Genomic DNA, 17,196 nt, shown 5'->3' with positions numbered 1-17,196 from the left:
ATTTATTTTTTAAGCAGCAACAAAACATGGAGCCTAGGTGGAGAGGTGAGATAAAGAAAGAGGCATAGAAAGCTCTGGGTTTTGAGGGGAACTCTCTGACAGCCAGAAGAAGGAAGAAAAATCAGGAGTAAGGCCAATCAGGAAAATGGAACCAGAAACCCCAGGGAAGAGATGCTGTCCTTTAAAATAAAATACCAACTTCTTTCTGGAGATTCTTACAACATCATAACAAAGTCAGGATATTACTAACTTTTTAGATCTAGGTCAGGATCTTTTCGAGTGGGATAGAGAATATCTAGGCCGCTATCTCCACCCCCAACCCCAGGCAGGCTAGTCACGCACCTCTGCATGTGCACTGTCAGTACCTGGCCGGGAGAGGTCGGCTTCCTGCGTTCAGTGTCATAACCACAGGACCAGATGTGTTAAGTGATGATTAGAGGAGGGATTTAATTATGTACGACAAATCATTTAGGAAGGCTTGATCCCTATGCAGGGAGAGAAATCTGGTAGCACCTCTTTCCACCGATCATGGTTCGCTATTCTTCCTATGTCTCGAATCTCGTGTTCGGTGTAGTTCACAGATGTGTTGTTGGAAAAAAGTGAGAGATCCAAGGGACACTGGGTCTTTTAACAACAACGTGTTGTGTTAGGACCTCAGTTTTCATTTGAAAAATGTATTCCAGCCCCCCTGGTAGAACTGCTCCTGATCTCTGCTTAGAAACTCCTGTAGGCTCAGCGGTCAAGGTGAAGGACTGTAAACAGGGCAGTGTCAGTAGGAGTGGGCAGTGTCGGGGACAGACTGAGGACTCGCTGTCATCTCCAGAGTCACTAGTGACTCGTTGCCTTGTGTGACTGCCCAGTTGGTTTTCTCATACTAAGTAAAAGCAAACAGAAAAAATGTCCATCACCTGTTGGAAGGTGTAAAAATCAACTGTAAAACAAAAGCCTGTGTACCCACCGCCAACCTGAGAAAGAAAACCTCACCAGGACTGTTGGAGCGCCCCCTCCCGGCCTCATCCGCTCTCTGCTCACCTTGCCTTCCCAAGAGGGTAACCATTACCTTGAACTTGCGCTTATCCTACTGCTTTTCATGTTTTTATCACTTATAATAGGTCTTTAATAGATAGTTTTAAATTTGCACGTTTTTGAGCAGAGAATGAGATCTGTAAGTTTTGACACTAAGGTATGGTTTCCCAGTGGGATAGAAAGGGGAGGAAGGTGTAAAATAATATTTCCTTACAAGGATATGTATTTATACATTAAGTTTTCTGGAAGGATAAACGAGGAACTATTAATACTGGTTACTGAGGAAAGACGGAGCAAAAACAAAGGAATTTTTCATTCGGCCCTCTTGGATTTTTTAAACACTACATATATTTCTTTTTAACTTTAAAAAAAAAACAAAAACCTAGTTTTATAGAAGACAGTTGGGGGAGTTCCTCAAAAAGTTAAAAATAGAACAACCCTATGATTCAGTAATCACACTATTTAGTATTTACCCAAAAGTAACAAAGACACTAATTCAAAGGGATACATGCACCCCTATGTTTATAGCAGCATTATTTATAATAGCCAAATTATGGAAGCTACTCAAGTGTCCATCGGCAGATGGATGGATAAGGAATATCTACGATGGTATACATCTATAATGGACTATTATCAGCCGTAAAAAAGAATGAAATCTTCTCATTTGCAAGGCCATGAATGGAGCTAGAAAGTATAATGCTAAGTGAAATAAGTCAGAGAAAGACAAATACCGTACGATCTCACTCCTATGTGGAGTACAAGAAGCCAATGAGCAAAGGGAAAAGGAGTGAGAGAGACAACTGAAGAAACAGACTCTCAACTAGAGAGAGCAAACTGATGGCTGGGGGGTGGCCAGGGGGATGGGTGAAACAGGTGATGGAGATTAAGGAGTGCACTTGTCCCATGGAGCACCGGGTGATAAATGGAAGCGTTGAATCACTATATTGTACACCTAAAACTAATATGACAGTATATATTAACTATACTAGAATTAAAATTTAAAATAATAAAAGGAAACCCTACTTTAAAAGAATTTAAAGCTGGTTTTAAAGAATTAAAAATACTTACTTTGATAAACTTTATTTAATATTTCTTAATCAAATCCTCCAAGATTTTTGGCAGTGAGTCCTAAATAGAAAAGTACTGACCGATTTTTCTTTTTCTTAGATGATTTCCAAGATTACCTAGGAAAAGCAGAATGTGTGGGGAAGGAGGGAAACCTCCGTTTGTGGTCCTACCAGCTCATTAGTGCGATATTTAAGAGAATGTGCAATTTGATCCTTTACCCAGGTTTTTTAATTGGCCTATTAATTAGTTGATATGCTTTTGTAATGTTTTCTTTACTTTGAAAATCCATATATCTGGAATGGTACAAAGGATGTCAAAAGTTTCTTCCACTTTTACTAGTAATAGTCTAATTTCTCTTAAGTAATACAGATTTTAGGAATCATGTCAGCTCTTTAAGTTAATAGTAACATCATCTCGAAACTATTAAAGTAGCTAAGGCTGAAATATATTTTTCACCACCTTAGGCATCCTTGTATTTGTCTTTTTCTTAATCTTTACTTTTATGTCCAACAAGCCAATAAATATTATTAAATCGCACATGAATGGAAATAACCAGGTAACATTTATTGTAGGCCAAAGAAGAGGATTTAAATTCATTCACCCCAGCAGACCTGAAGGATCTCTCTTCTCATCAGTTGAACGAATTTTTAGCACAGATGCTCCAGAGAGTAAGTACGAGTTCAAAACATGAGAAATTACAATGGGCATAACAAAAGCATGGCATTTATGTCAAGCCCAGTTTGGGGAAAAAAAATGTGATTGTGAAAACTAATGGAAAAAAATAACTTCTAAAACGCATTCATTTAAAGACACTGGTTGAATGCTTATTATGTTTAGTGTTGTTGGGAATATGAAAATATGTAAGAAAGAAATACACCATGTCCTCAAAAAGCTTATAATCTACTAGGAATGGTCACACGTACAAAATGTGGCAATAAAAGGAGGCATATTTTAGGTACCAGTTGAGAAAAGCTGAGTCAGTGAAGGAGAATTCACTTCCGAGTGGCATTGTCAAGGAAACATTTTGTGGGAGTGGGGCTTGCTTTACCCAATTTTGGCAGAGGTCTCAGGGAGTCACAAGCCTCAGTGTTGTGGAAGTTAATGAAGATAATTCTAGAAGGGCTAGTGAGATCAGATGGTGTGATGAATCTTGAATGCTAAGAATCTTGGGTTTTGTTTTAGTAGGTGGTAGAGTCGGAAAATAGCTAACATTTTTAACAGGCAAGTCATTTGATGAGAGGGTGGGTTATCAAAGAGTCCGCGGGTAGATCAACATGAGGAATGTGGGTGGAGAAATTCTTTGGGAGACTTGGAGAACACATTGTGAGGGGGAAGGGGGCAGAAAAGGAGGGAATAGGCCAGATGAGCAGGGTTGAAGGGGGAAAACATGTGATTTGTGACTGACTGGATTTGGCGGTTAACAGGAAGGAGTCCAAGCAGATTTTAAGGTTTCAAACCCAGGTAATTAAAAGAATATGTGAAATGGGAAGGAGAGGCTACATTTTGCGAGGGAGGAAATGACGAGGTCTTTACCGTTACACTGAAATGCGCTCTTGGGCCTGAGGACCTCGAGACGGGTAGAGAAGACTGGACAGACTTTCCTATGAAAGCAACACAAAAGAAAGAATAGGATTTAAGGCAACAGGGGCTTTGCAAGAATCCACTTTTAGGGCATCAAGTCACCGAGGTTTCATAAACGTCTGTAGCACCTGACGGGATGTCTCCAGAAGAGGTGTGGCAAAAATTAGTGAAAGTTGGGGGTCTAGGAGGTGACCTCTACCCGTGGACCTACCGGGGTGGACTTGGAGTTTAGCTGAGGGCAAAGGATTTGGGAAGGGTCTAGCTCTTCCAGCAAAGATGCTTCCCCGAGTGTGGGGTGAGTTTCGTGGGATGGGTTGTGCTGCGAGAGGAGAGTCGCCACCTGCCCAGCAGCCCCTCAGCCTCCCTGCTTATCCGGACTGAGCTGCCCCTCTTTCCTTGCCAGACTTGCTCCACCTGTTAGCATCGGTTCAGATGGGCACGGGGCGGCGGGGAGAGGGGTGGGGTGTGAACCCCCTGCCATTGTATACAGACATTTGTACAGTTGTATACAGACATTTGTACAGTAAATCTCTCTCCTGAGGAAAGAAAGGGTCCATACTACTCATCAGGTTTTCAAAGGGGTCTGTAATAGAAAAGTTTAAAAAGCTGTTTTGTAGGGATAGAGATCATGCAAAAGGGTCTTCAGAGGAAATATGCAAAGATAAAGCTGAGGTCAGTGGGGCGCCTGGGTGGTTCAGTGGGTTAAGCCTCTGCCTTCTGCTCAGGTCATGATCTCAGGGTCCTGGGATCGAGCCCCACATCAGGCTCTCTGCTCAGCGGGAAGCCTGCTTCCTCCTCTCTCTCTCTCTGGCTACTTGTGATCTCTGTCTGTCAAATAAATAAACAAAGTCTTAAAAAAAAAAAAAGCTAAGGGCAATCAGTGAGGAAATAGTTAAGGGATTGTGGTTTAACATGGAGAGTGGAATAAATTTAAGGTCTATGAAGTATAAGGAAGAACCTGAAAGACTGGAAAGGGTTAGAAAGTTAGTGTTCATATACGCCAAAAAGTCTGAGGAGAGTAATTCTCATCTAATTCTCTGTGTATCTCACCAATTAAGTTATCCCTTTGCTCCCAGCAGAACGTCCTTATCCAGAATAAGTCTGCACAAAATTTATTGTAGTGTGCATTTGTTTCTTTTCTTTTTATCTGATTTATTTTTATATTATAAAATATTTAGGGTTTTAATCTGGCTAAGAATTTCTCTCCAGCTCCTTTCTTCCAAGGAATCCTGTTGAAATGATACATCGTACTTCTTTATTTTGCTCTTAGGCGCCTCTTCCATTGGGGCACATAAAGCGAATGCAAGAGGTGTACAACTTGAATGCCATTAACAATTCTGAAATACGATTCAGGTACATCATTTTAACTTGTCTCTGTGGAAGAAAGCAGAAACTAGTTTAAAAGGTGGAGAAAGGGAAAGCAGTCTGAGACATACATGAGTTTGAAGAAATCCTTGTTAAATTTACTGCACTTGTATAAATAATGATAGCGGTCTTTGAGGAATAGTTGTGCTATCTGTAAGATGATAGTATTAATTCTTTTATTAGAATTTGTTGTAAGCTTCTCTTGCCTTATCAAAAAAAAAAAAAAAATTAGGAATCCCTAATTCTTAAATTAAATAGGTAATAGGCATTCTTCCACAACTAGCCAAGTAAACTCTGATATGGGAATAGTTGGAAATCTCTAATTTTGTGTATGCGGTTAATCTTTCTTAATTCTGATTTGTAGTGTGAGTCTTAAACCTAAGTTTAATTCCTTCAGAAACTGTATATATAAATAAGGTACATGAGCACCGACATAATCTAAACCTTTTTAAAAACATATGGTCTCTTGCAAGAACAAACTTTTTTTCACTTCTCCGGTTACTGAATTATATATACGAGGACTTGAGATTCTCAGAATAAAGACATAATGTAAAGTGGTGTAAGCATAACTAGAATGGGATTATCATCATTACAAAAGTAATCTTCAGATATGCCTGTATATCCTGCCCCTTCCTCCTCGTTTCCTACCCCACGCCCCCCAAAAATCCTCTCTCCAGATGGTTACGGCTCTGCATTCAATCGAAATGGGAGGAAGCAATTCCTTTGGCTCTCAAAATGGCGACTGAGCAAGGGCGAATGAAGTTTACGCGGCCTCTATTCAAGTAAGAACCAGCTCAGACTGTGCTTTGAATTTAGATCAGGAACTGGGGGTATGACCGCATGGGGTGGCTCAGTGGGCTAAGCTTCTGTCTCTTGATTTCAGCTCAGGTCATGATCTCAGCCCCACAGCGGGCTCTGCACTCAGCTCGGAGTCTGCTTAGGATTCTCTCCTTCTCCCTCTGCCCCTCCCCACCCTACGAGAAAAGGAATGGGGAAGAATAATCTTATATTCTTTGCCTGTTGCTAAAATGCTTTGTGAAACACCATCTAAAAATAATATTTTTAGATTTGTTAAAGATTACAGGTATAATTTTGGAATAGGAATGAACAGTTCTAAATATTTAAAATTTGGAGTAGTTTCATTAGCTTTTTCAGAAACATCACCTATGGATTGCCTATTATGGGCCAAATTGGTTTAGACACTGGTGAAAAAGAAAGAAATAGAAAACAATCTTCGGTCCCCAGAAAGATCTTTAAAAGATCTTTAGAAGTAGGAGATAATTGGTGGGTAGGCACAGACACAAAAGAGTCTGAAGTTATTTAAATGTTATAAGAAATGAGCCTTTGGTAGGGCCAAACCTTTTTGATTCAAATGCTGCAATAACTTGGAAGAGTAAGTTGCTTGATGTATAAGGAAGCAATGCTTTGGTAGATGGGAAACACGTATCTTGGCTGCAAGACAGAATTTAAGAATATCTTGGTGAGGTTATTTTGACTATGGATTTAGCAGGAATTCTGAGAAATACAGAACCATGATATATATAGTCATGATTAATCTTTTCATTTACCGCACAAGTATAATAAAGTTATACTTGCCCATTAAAACACTACTTGCCAAAATCAGTCATTATCCATCTTTCTTTCCCCGCCAGGGACCTTGCTGCCTTTGACAAAAGCCATCATCAGGCCGTGCGTACCTACCAAGAGCACAAAGCCAGTATGCACCCCGTGACCGCCATGCTGGTGGGGAAAGACTTAAAAGTGGATTAAGGACCTACCAACAGCTGATTTCAGATAGTCCTCTTTTTTTAAACCGAATTCACGAAGAAATATACAAGTTCAGCTCATATTGTAACTAAAAATGTTGTTTTTGTTCTGGCTTTTTATTGTTTTGTCAGTGATTTTTCATAAATAAAGCTGAGCTACCTTCCCTCCCACCCCCCTCACCGGGGCCGTGTTCTTTGTAAAGTGCATTTTAGCAAAGTTTAACCTTTTAATTTATAAATGTAGAATTTTTCATTACTTACATATTTATTTTTCCCAGCATGATCATAAGAGTGTCAGCATAGTATTTACCTGGTATTTTAAGTTCCTTAAGTTCTTTAATTTTAAGTTCTTTTAATTATTTAAGTTCTTTAATTTTAAGTATTTTAAGTTCTTCCCCATGCCAAAAATTCAACATGACGAGAGTTTTGCTTTTTTTTTAGAGTTTCAATATTCAAATTATTTAGAATTTACATACACTGACCCTGAAACTCATCTTCTAGTATTATTTTTATTTTTTTAAAGAATTTATTTATTTATTTGACAGATCACAAGTAGGCGGAGAGGCAGGCAGAGAGAGAGAGAGAGAGGAGGAAGCAGGCTCCGCACTGAGCAGAAAGCCCCATGTGTGGCTCCATCCTGGGAGCTGGGATCATGACCTGAGCCGAAGGCAGAGGCTTTAACCCACTGAGCCACCCAGGCGCCCTGAGAGGTTTGCTTTTTAAACAAGATGAGCACTCAGTTGGAGTTGCTCACCCAGGTACTCAGTGGGCATGGCCTAAGTACACTTTCTAAAATGTGCACTTTTTAGAAAGGGGCAACTAGGTGGCTCAGATGGTTAAGAGTCTGCCTTGGGCTCAGGTCATGATCCCAGCATCCTGGGATGGAGCCCCACGTCAGGCTCCTGGCTTAGCAGGGAGTCTGTTTCTCCCTCTCCCTCTCCCCCCTGCTCATGCTCTCTCTCTATTCACTCTGTCTCAAATAAATAAAATCCTTTAAAATGTATAAACTCTCTGGGGAACATTGTGCTCCCCCCCCCCCAGATCCACCTGTGTCCCCACTGGACTTGTCCTGCCCTCCTGTCCATCAGGGTCAGATGGTGACCCCAAACCCTAGGACTTCCCATCAGACCCTCTGATACTCTCCTGTCTTACCTGATTCATCTCCTTAGTGGGCTCCAAACATCCTTCACCCATGTAGCACATACAGCACAGAGAAGGCAATAATACAATGATTATATCTATTATATACACGTATAATGCATACTGGGAATAATAGGACGACTTCAGCCAAATAAGACAGTAACAAAGCATCCCGTGAGTACAACGTAGCACCCCAGGGCACCTCAGCACACAGCCTGGGAACCACAGTTGTATTAGGATTCTTTGACTCTAAGTGACAAAACCCAAACGATCAGAAGTCAGAAAAGGAAAAGGAAGGATTAAAGATACAGAGGAGGGGAGGTTGTCAGAACCTATGGACAGACAGAAGAGGGCTGACACCCAGAACTGTCAAGCAAGCAATACTCTCTTGTCTCATTTCTGTTTCTCTCCTCCATACTGTGGAGTCTGGCTACCCTCCAGCTTTGCTGCTGTAAACAGTTCTTATCCCACGGGAAGACTGTCTCGATACCCGATTCCCAGAGGTGGGACTCAGCTTGAGTCCACCCCGACCAAATTACCTTTAGCAAGAAGAATGGGGTCTTAGAGAATAAGCATGGGTGGGGTGTCATTAAATACACAATGACTGCTAATGCAGTGACAGAAGTCTTAAAATAGGAGCAAACACCCCAAAAGTGGGGCAGGTTGCAAAGACACAGATTCCTGTCCGTCCCCATAATGCTGAGCTACTCCCGTGCTCACTATCCCTAGCTGTTCTCTCCTGGACACATCCACACCGCAGTGGTTCTGTTTCTCTACGCTCTGTTCTCACTTGCCTTCCATGGCAAGAAGATCACAGGCGAAAGTTCAGCTCACATCCCTGGTATATAATCAGGTTCTACGTGATTAGACTTTAGCCAATCCACGGACTCAGATGATGCTTTTGAAGGCTTCCCCGGCCCCAAAAGCTTTTCCCGTGCTCTGGGCTAATGTCATGTTCCTGTGATCACTGATGAATGAGCCAGGAAGTGAACCAGGGCCAGGGCCCCTGCAAGGGCAGTGAAGGAGGCTGTGAAGAAGGTAGAGGGCACTAGAGACACACGTCAGCACAGGTTTCCCCGGCGCAAGCTCAGTGGAGTCCACATTTAGATGACTTCAGCTACTAAGCATATCATGAATGTCTTTGTGCTAGGCTGGGATATACACATAATTTCTGGGTGAACAAAGAGAAGTAATTTCTATATATGCCTAAAGAGCAAATATGCTAAAGCAACCTGGGAAAGGGGCACTTAATCCAACCAAAGGGTTTAGGGAGTGCGTCCTGGGGAAGAGAAGGCCTACACTGAGGCTTACAAGATAAGAAAGACCTGGCTAAGCAAAAGAAGTTGGAAGTGTGTTCCAGATGGATAAAGGGTAACAAGTACGAGTATAGGTATATACACAATGTCAAGGGCATGAACTTGGGATTTTCAAACTCACACCTGTGGGAGGTGGTAGCATCTAGAGGCTTCTTCCTTCACATGTCCGATGTCTAGCCTAAGATTATGTGAGAGCTGGGCTCAGCTGAGACTGGCCCGTGGAATGCCCAAGTAGTTTGGGTTTTCTCACAGCACAGTGGATCCTTCGACATCTTACTAGTCTTCTCTATGAGTGGATCCATCACCACGAAGGCAGAGAATGTTTCATTCCCTAGCACCTAGCAGAGTGCTTGGGATATAACAGATTTGAGAACTAGTTGTTGGCTGAGTGAATGGAGGAGGGTAGAAAGTTGCGCTTCACATCTCAGGTCCTCGGTTTTCTCAGAGAGGTAAGAGGTAAGCTCCTCCTTTGAAACTTAGAGGAGATGGATGTTGAGAAGCAGGGTGAATGTTCTGGAAACTTGCTGAGGGAGAGGGGCACGTAGAAAGACAGTGCCATGATGTACACCATCATATAACTTTCTGTAGCAGAACTTTCCACCAGGGGAAACAGATACCAGTTTGTTGTGATGACCCAGGGGTTGAGTTTTACTCAGTGCAGGCATAGGTTTAGGGTTACAAAAGGATTTCAAAGTGCTCAGGAAAGAGTGGCCCAGGTAAGCAACTAGGACACCAACTTCCTAGGAAAGAAAGTGAGTTGGGAAATGGAGCGAAGAAAGGAGGAGCCAATCAGAGGTCCGGTCCAAGGGCAAAGATGACTGAAGGAAGGGGAGAACCAGAAGGCTAGAAGTTCATAGTCAGAAGATAGGGTATTGGACTTTAAGATCTGCTTAGTTACAACAGGGCCCACATTTCTTTGATTCCTTTTTCATGCTTTTCAGACTTCCCTAATCTACTGGTAATGAAGTAGTTGGGTGCAGGGAGCAGTTAACTGCTGAAGATACTTAACTGGATTAGGGATATCCATGTACCAAGATGAAAGAACATTTAGAAGGCAATATAGGTATACAGAGCATTGGAGTGCAAATAATAGTAATCACAAACACTTCTGGAACATTCCCAAGGCACCATGTGCTGCACTAAGGGCTTTACATAACAAACTCACTTAATCTTTCCTAAAGCCCTTTGAAATAGGTGCTATCATTATCTCCAGCTTAGAGATGAAGACACGGAGACCCCAAGAAATCAAATAACCTGCCCAGGGGTCACACAGCTAGTAAATGGCAGAGCCAGAACTGGGTCCCAAGGAGATACTGAAAATACAGCATTGAGGCAGTCTACCTCTTCCCTTTTGAAGAAGAAACAAAAGCTAATTAATAACTTCACTTGCTCCAAGCTAAGAAATAGTGGAGCTGGAGTTCTACCCACGGCTGTGTGAGCTGTTAACTTCCAAGCCATATAGCTCGCTCATCCAGATGGTGACCTTTCCTTGTGAGAATGATCTCTGACTTTTGCAGTCTCCCTTTGTGGGGGGACAGCTTTAGAAAACCTTGGTGGTGACAGGGAGTAGTTGCTCAACACATGTTTGTGGAATAAACAGAAAAATGAAGATTACCACACTCCCTGGTGTCACCGTGGACCAGAAGGTGCATTTTACAGTTGAGTAATTCCAGATAAAAACAGGAACATGGTGTTTATAAGCTGCCCTCAGTGGAGGAGAACACAGAAGCCAGGGGAGGGAGAAATTGGGGGCCCTGAGGAGAGGGGCATCCAGCAGGCACCAGCACCCCCAGCATGGGAGAAGCCAGGGCTTTGTGTGAGCAGGGCTACCCTGCTCGGGCTCTCCTGCCTGAAGCTCAGCTGTGAAAACTCAAAGGGACACTGGTATGGCCCTCAATAAATATTTGTCCAATGTGTGGATGAGTAAAAGCAAGAGAGGGGGCGTGTTTTGGAAGTCCACCCCTTTCCTCCCGGCCCACACCTCAGTAGTCACTCCCAGATAAAACTCTCCCCGCCCGGCAGCCGCCACAGGCAGAGGAACGGGTGTCCGGGTCCCCTTGGGACGCAGAGCCATGCCCAGGTACACGGTGCACGTGCGCGGAGAATGGCTGGCCGTGCCCTGCCGGGATGCGCAGCTCACCATCGGCTGGCTAGGCCGTGAGGCTCTCAGGAGGTACGTCAAGAATAAGCCAGACAATGGTGGCTTTGCCTCCGTGGATGATGTGCACTTCCTCGTGCGCCGGTGCAAGGGCCTGGGCCTGCTGGACCACGAGGACCTGCTGGAGGTGGCCCTGGAGGACAACGAGTTCGTGGAAGTGGGTGAGTGGCCAAGTCCATGTGTGCCCGGGAAGGAGGCTCGGCGGCCACCCCCGGGCAGGTGCGGTGGGCTGCGGGCAGGCACATGCCTGGGAGAGGGGAGGCTTCCCATTCACCTGTTACAGCAAGGCCACAGACCCTGAAACAAGCTGACTTCCCTTGCCCCTGGTATGCCATAGAGGCTGCATTCGAGGGGGTTGGGGGTGCAGGTGAGAGCTTTAACGACCCTGCCCACACCTGAAACGTGCATCTCTACCTTTTGCTTTCCTCCTTGGAAAAGATGCTAAGAGCACTTGAAAGCCCATGAGGTTGTTCTAAAGCAGGCATTTCTATAGAGGTGCGAGGCCGTGGAACAGTGGTCTCCTGGTTTGCCGGCAACGCTGAAAGAGCCTCTCCCTTGCCATCTGTAAAGGAGCCTCTCTGGTATTCTCGTTTCAGTTATAGAAGGCGACGCCATGTCTCCCGACTTCATCCCATCACAACCAGAAGGAGTTTACCTGTATCCTTCCCTGCAGGCTGGCTGGTCTGCTCTGGGGGCTACTCCCACCCGGGACTGGGCTGGGGCTTTCTCACACTCCCCAGTGTATTCCTTTACCTGGCTTCAGATATAGCAAGTACCGAGAGCCTGAAAAGGTAAGCTTCAAGCCAACACTCTTTTTGTAAAGAAAATGAAGTCGTGCTCGTTTCTGGAGGGTTAGGGCCTGCAGAATTTATGACCAAACGCTATCAGTTAGGACAGGGCTTTATCCTGCTCTGTGAAGTCAGGAAAAGGTATTATGCTTATTTCTTGCTTTCTTTATTCAGCCTCTTCTAGACCAAGCTTTTTCACTAGCACATTAATGTTTCAGAGCAGAAATAAAATCTCTTGAGTGTCAAAATTCAGTTCTGCTTGAGGCTTCCCTACTCTCTTGGTCAAGCAGCCCAGTTGCTCAAGCTCACCGAGGTCCCCTTCTTTTGTGTAGTACATCGCCTTAGATGGGGACAGCCTGACCACAGAGGATCTGGTCAACTTGGGGAAAGGACGCTACAAAATAAAGGTACCAGGGCGAGTGGGAGGGATGTCCTCTGACCTTTTTCACTGCATAGGGGAGCCTTCAACGTGCTCAGCTTTGACCAATGTTTTCCTAGCTCACCCCAACTGCTGAAAAGAAGGTGCAAAAATCCAGGGAAGTCATAGATAGCATCGTGAAAGAAAAAACTGGTATCTTTTTCTCTTTGTGTATACAATTCTTTTTATTGACAAAAAAAAAAAAAAAAAAAATGACCTGCATCTAATGGCACAATGTCTGTTTGTTGTTGTTTTTTTTCCCCCCTAGTTGTTTATGGTATAACTACAGGTTTTGGGAAATTTGCCAGAACTGTAATTCCGGTCAATAAGCTAGAGTAAGTCTGATCCCCCTTCCCCCAGCAAACGTACATTCACATGCCCCCTGTTCCCCATCTTTGGAATTTCTTTCAACAAGAGAAGTAATTAACATTTGCCCCAATTCCCAGATGAGGAGGATAAGGCTCCTGTTCACTTGCATACGAGTTGGCAGTGAAAACACAGGCTTGCTGGTTTCTTCCATCGCATCACACTGCCTTATTCTGTCTCTCCAAAGATTCACCTGTTCTTCCCTTCATTTCTGCAGCTGAGGGGACACTTGCACTGCGAGGTCTCTAAGAGGGGTTTTCCCTTTCTCTTCCAGAGAGCTTCAGGTCAACTTAGTACGTTCACATTCTTCAGGTAAGTCATTTCAAACATCAAATGACTTCTAGTCTTATTTGATTTGGTGATTAAAGTACAGCACAGTGCAAGGCATCCTGTAACAGCCGCGAGTAGCTAGTGCATCCTGAAAACTCGTGCCAGTTCTGCTTCAGGGGAGGAAGGGAAGCAGAAAACGTCAGACAAGACCACGTTTCAGCTGAATCTCAGGAAAGAAATGGGCCCAGTGGAGGGATGGGGTTGGGGCAGGAGCATGTACATGGCCGAGCCAACACAGTGGTAGATTCAGGGAAGGAGTGAAGGCTGGAACTCAGGGAATGAGTTGATCAGGATGAGGTGAGATGGAAAAGTCTGTCAAGAATCTGAGCTGGTGGGGCACCTGGGTGGCTCAGTGGGTTAAAGTCTCTACCTTCGGCTCAGGTCATGATCTCGGGGGCTTGAGATCGAGCCCCGTATCGGGCTCTCTGCTCGGCAGGGAGCCTGCTTCCCCCTCTCTCTCTGCCTGCCTCTCTGCCTACTTGTGATCTGTCTCTGTCAAAGAAATAAATTAAAAAATCTTAAAAAAAAAAAAAAAAAAGAATCTGAGCTGCTTGCTATTCTAAGGGTGTTGGGGAAGGTGGGGCTCACTGAAACATTCTAGGAAAGAGAATCAAAAAGGCAAAACTGGGGTTTCCCATTTTTCTAGAAGATGGGACTTTAAGAAGCAGGACAGTCAGGAGAGCAGTCCAACTATCTGAGTCAGGAAGAGACAGGTGGCAGGAGACTGGACTGAACTGGGGAAAGATTTGAAAGATGGAGGTAGAAACGACTTCGATTTTCTAGGAGAAAAACATTAATTCTGTTTTGCAGGTGTTGGGAAACCACTAATCCCTGAGAGGTGTCGGATGCTCTTGGCTTTAAGGATCAATGTCTTAGCCAAGGGGTACAGTGGCATTTCCCTGGAGACCCTCAAGCAAGTTATTGAAGTATTTAATGGTAATGCCATGGATCCCCAGGTTGACCCTCCATTGAGGCTGGGCATGTACCAGAGGCAGTCTTGGTTGATGGCATAGGGAGGAACTAGCAGAGACGACATAAAATAATGGAAATGGGCTTGGTGAGGAGAAGGATAACTGGGGGGGGGGGGGGGGGTGAGGGTGAGGACAGAGACACTTAATCCTTTGTACTTTCAACTCATTCTTCATTACCCTTCACTTAGTATTTGTACCTTTATGTCTGGAACAAACCCCTCATGTCTGTCCCTGAGCTTCAAGCTGGACAGAACCTTGAACTCCATGATGCCCCGATGTGGTTAGAGAAGTTGCATCAAATCATCTGGGAAACACCATGATTCCTGGATGTTCATCCCAAAGACCATTTCAGTAGTTCCAGTTAGTGTCTAGGAATCTGAAATCTTAATGCTCCCCAGATGGTGGGATAGCCAGACTTAAATAACTGCAATTCAACTTCTTGCAAAGATAGAATGGAAGTGTAAAGAGATCAAAGGCTTTTGGACCAGGAAGCCATCTGGTGCCAGGATACAATGCGGTTCCACTCTTTGGAACTTACTTCTCAGGACTGAAAAAGTCCAACATGGAGACAAGATTTGAAATGCTTGGGAGGCCACTATCCCTTCTCACAGATAAGGATGAACAGAATAAATCAGTGCAGGCTCAGGAAACTCTTTGGGGTGAAGGTATAAATGTATATAGGCACCTCTGGGTGCCTAGAGTTCTGAGAATTCCCTTGGGTGAACCATGATCTGGAAGCTGGCCTATGGATGGCACTTTATCCTATCGACATTATTTAGCAGTTGGAAAACACACTGTTATTAGGAATCTAAGTTTACTTTAGAAAAAAGAAGATTTTTTTTTTCTTGGTAACTGAGAATTTCTTCCAAAGCAATACATGTCTGTTTATAAGTGGTGGTGAGGTAGCAGGCTGGGTGCCTAGGAATCTGGGCAAAAAAAAAAAAGAAAAGAAAAAGAAAAAGAGACTACGTTCCCTAAGCCTACCTCCTTAGAGAACCCCTGTGAATACTTTGGTTGTGTCTTACCCTTCTAGAACATTTTATATTACTTTTCTGGTATAAATATTTACATGTTTCCAAACATTCTCCAATAACTTTTCTTTTTTCCCCCCAATGTCTTTTAATGGCTACACACACTCTTTGGCCATATGGTCCCTTAAGTCTATATTTAGATCTTTTCTCACTTGTTCTTAGGAACAAGACTATAATGAACAATAGCTGGTTCCTGATATTTAAGATATATTGCTACAATTTCTAAAAATTTCTAGGTCTGATTAGTCCATACACAGTGAATACAAAGGGGTAGAGAACCAAGAAAGAGGAAAAAGTTAAAGGAATAGATGATCCTTATGGTGGTGGGGGTCACCTTTCTTCCATATAGCCTGATCTGGTTTGTTTCTCTATATACAGTGTAACCCCAACCACCTTCACACAGCAAATCTGAGTATGTCCTGGCTAAAATATGTAATGCTTTCCATTGTCCTGAGGATAGAGTCTAGAGTCTAAACTTTAAGAAAATATGTATTTCCTATGCTGTACCTTTCATCATCATGACTTACTCATTCCGTAAATGGAAGCCTATACCCTTTCCTCTCCCCTTCACCCATTTTGCCCAGTGCCCCCACCTCTGTCAACCATCAACTTATTCTCTATATTTAGGTCTGTTTCTGGTTTTTTTGTTTTGTTTTGTTTTAGATTCCACATATAAATGAAATCACCTGGTATTTATCTCTGTCCTATTTAACATAAGACCCACCAGGTCCATCCAGGAGTCACAAATGGCAAGATCTCATTGTTGGTTATAGCTGAGTAATATTTCATTGTGGGTGTGTATACATACATGTATATATCTATATATATATATACCTACACATTACCTATTCCTTATCCATTCACCTATTAATGGATGCTTGGGTTGCTTTCATATCTTGGCTCTTGTAAATAATGCTACAGTAAACATAGGGGTGGCATGTATCTTTTCCAATTAATGTTCTAATTTTCTTTGGACCCAATATTGGAATTACTGGATCATATGGTATTTCTATTTTTAATGTTTTGAGAATCCATATTGTTTTCCAAAATGGCTGCACTACTTTGCATTCCCACCGACAGTGCCCAAGGGTCTCCTTTTCTCTACTTCCTCATCAACACTTGTTTTTTCTTGAGTTTTTTATTTTAGCCATTCTTCCAGGTGTGAGGTGATATCTCACTGAGGTTTTGATTTGTATTCTCCTGATGATGAGTGTGCTGAGCATTTTTTTAATGTGTCTGTTGGCCATCTGGATGTCTTTGAAAAGATATCTATTTAGGTCCTCTGCCCATTTTTTAATTGGACTATTTCATTTTTCTGATGTTAAGTTCTGTAAGTTCTTTTCCTATTTTGGATATTGACTCCTTACCAGACATATTATTTGCTAACATCTACCTTTCAGTAAGTTGTTTTTCATTTTGTTGATTATTTCTTTCATTGTGAAAACATTTTATTTTGGTATAGTCCCAATAGTTTACTTTTGCTTTGGTTTCCCTCTCCTGAGGATCCATATCTAGAAAAATGTTGCTAAGACCAATATCAGGAGTTATTGCCTATGCTTTCTTCTCGGAGTTTTATGGTTTCAGGTCTCACATTTAGGTCCTTAGTCCATTTTGACGTAATTTTATGGTGTGAGAAAGTGGCCTAGTTTTCCCAGCACTGTTTATTGAGAAAACTATCTTCCCCACTGTATATTCTTCCCTCCTTTGTCCTAGATTTATTGGCCATATAGGCATAGATTTACTTCTGGCTGTCTATTCTGTTCCATTGATCTGTGTGTCCATTTCTATGTCACTATCATACTGTTTTGATTACTACAGCTTTGCAGAGCACTTTGAATTCCGAGATTATGATACCTCCAGCTTTGTTCTTTT

At 42.9% G+C, this 17,196-nt stretch overlaps 2 protein-coding genes across 4 annotated transcripts in view; both read left to right on the top strand.

Annotated features, from left to right (window-relative positions):
- LTA4H (leukotriene A4 hydrolase) overlaps positions 1-6,977 on the top strand; it is a 31,328-nt gene extending 24,351 nt beyond the window's left edge. For 2 of the 3 annotated variants that reach the window (XM_059186572.1, XM_059186573.1), the window contains 4 exons: positions 2,667-2,762; positions 4,946-5,028; positions 5,718-5,822; positions 6,693-6,977. In XM_059186572.1, coding sequence (XP_059042555.1) covers positions 2,667-2,762; positions 4,946-5,028; positions 5,718-5,822; positions 6,693-6,810 — 402 coding nt within the window. In that variant the 3' untranslated portion in view covers positions 6,811-6,977. Of the gene's footprint in view, positions 1-2,666; positions 2,763-4,945; positions 5,029-5,717; positions 5,823-6,692 lie in introns of those variants that run through there. The other variant, XM_059186574.1, reaches the window with a different exon arrangement.
- Positions 6,978-7,130: 153 nt separating this feature from the next.
- HAL (histidine ammonia-lyase) overlaps positions 7,131-17,196 on the top strand; it is a 31,366-nt gene continuing 21,300 nt past the window's right edge. The window contains exons 1-8 of the mRNA XM_059186571.1: positions 7,131-11,581; positions 12,017-12,077; positions 12,184-12,211; positions 12,541-12,615; positions 12,707-12,779; positions 12,895-12,961; positions 13,267-13,304; positions 14,133-14,258. Of these exons, the coding sequence (XP_059042554.1) occupies positions 11,335-11,581; positions 12,017-12,077; positions 12,184-12,211; positions 12,541-12,615; positions 12,707-12,779; positions 12,895-12,961; positions 13,267-13,304; positions 14,133-14,258 (715 nt within the window). The 5' untranslated portion in view covers positions 7,131-11,334. The remainder of the gene's footprint in view (positions 11,582-12,016; positions 12,078-12,183; positions 12,212-12,540; positions 12,616-12,706; positions 12,780-12,894; positions 12,962-13,266; positions 13,305-14,132; positions 14,259-17,196) is intronic.

This window comes from Mustela lutreola, chromosome 8, assembly GCF_030435805.1.
Source record: "Mustela lutreola isolate mMusLut2 chromosome 8, mMusLut2.pri, whole genome shotgun sequence".
NCBI lineage: Eukaryota > Metazoa > Chordata > Mammalia > Carnivora > Mustelidae > Mustela > Mustela lutreola.
The sequence above is the reverse complement of the archived record's forward strand: the minus strand, read 5'-3'. Positions and strand labels throughout refer to the sequence as shown.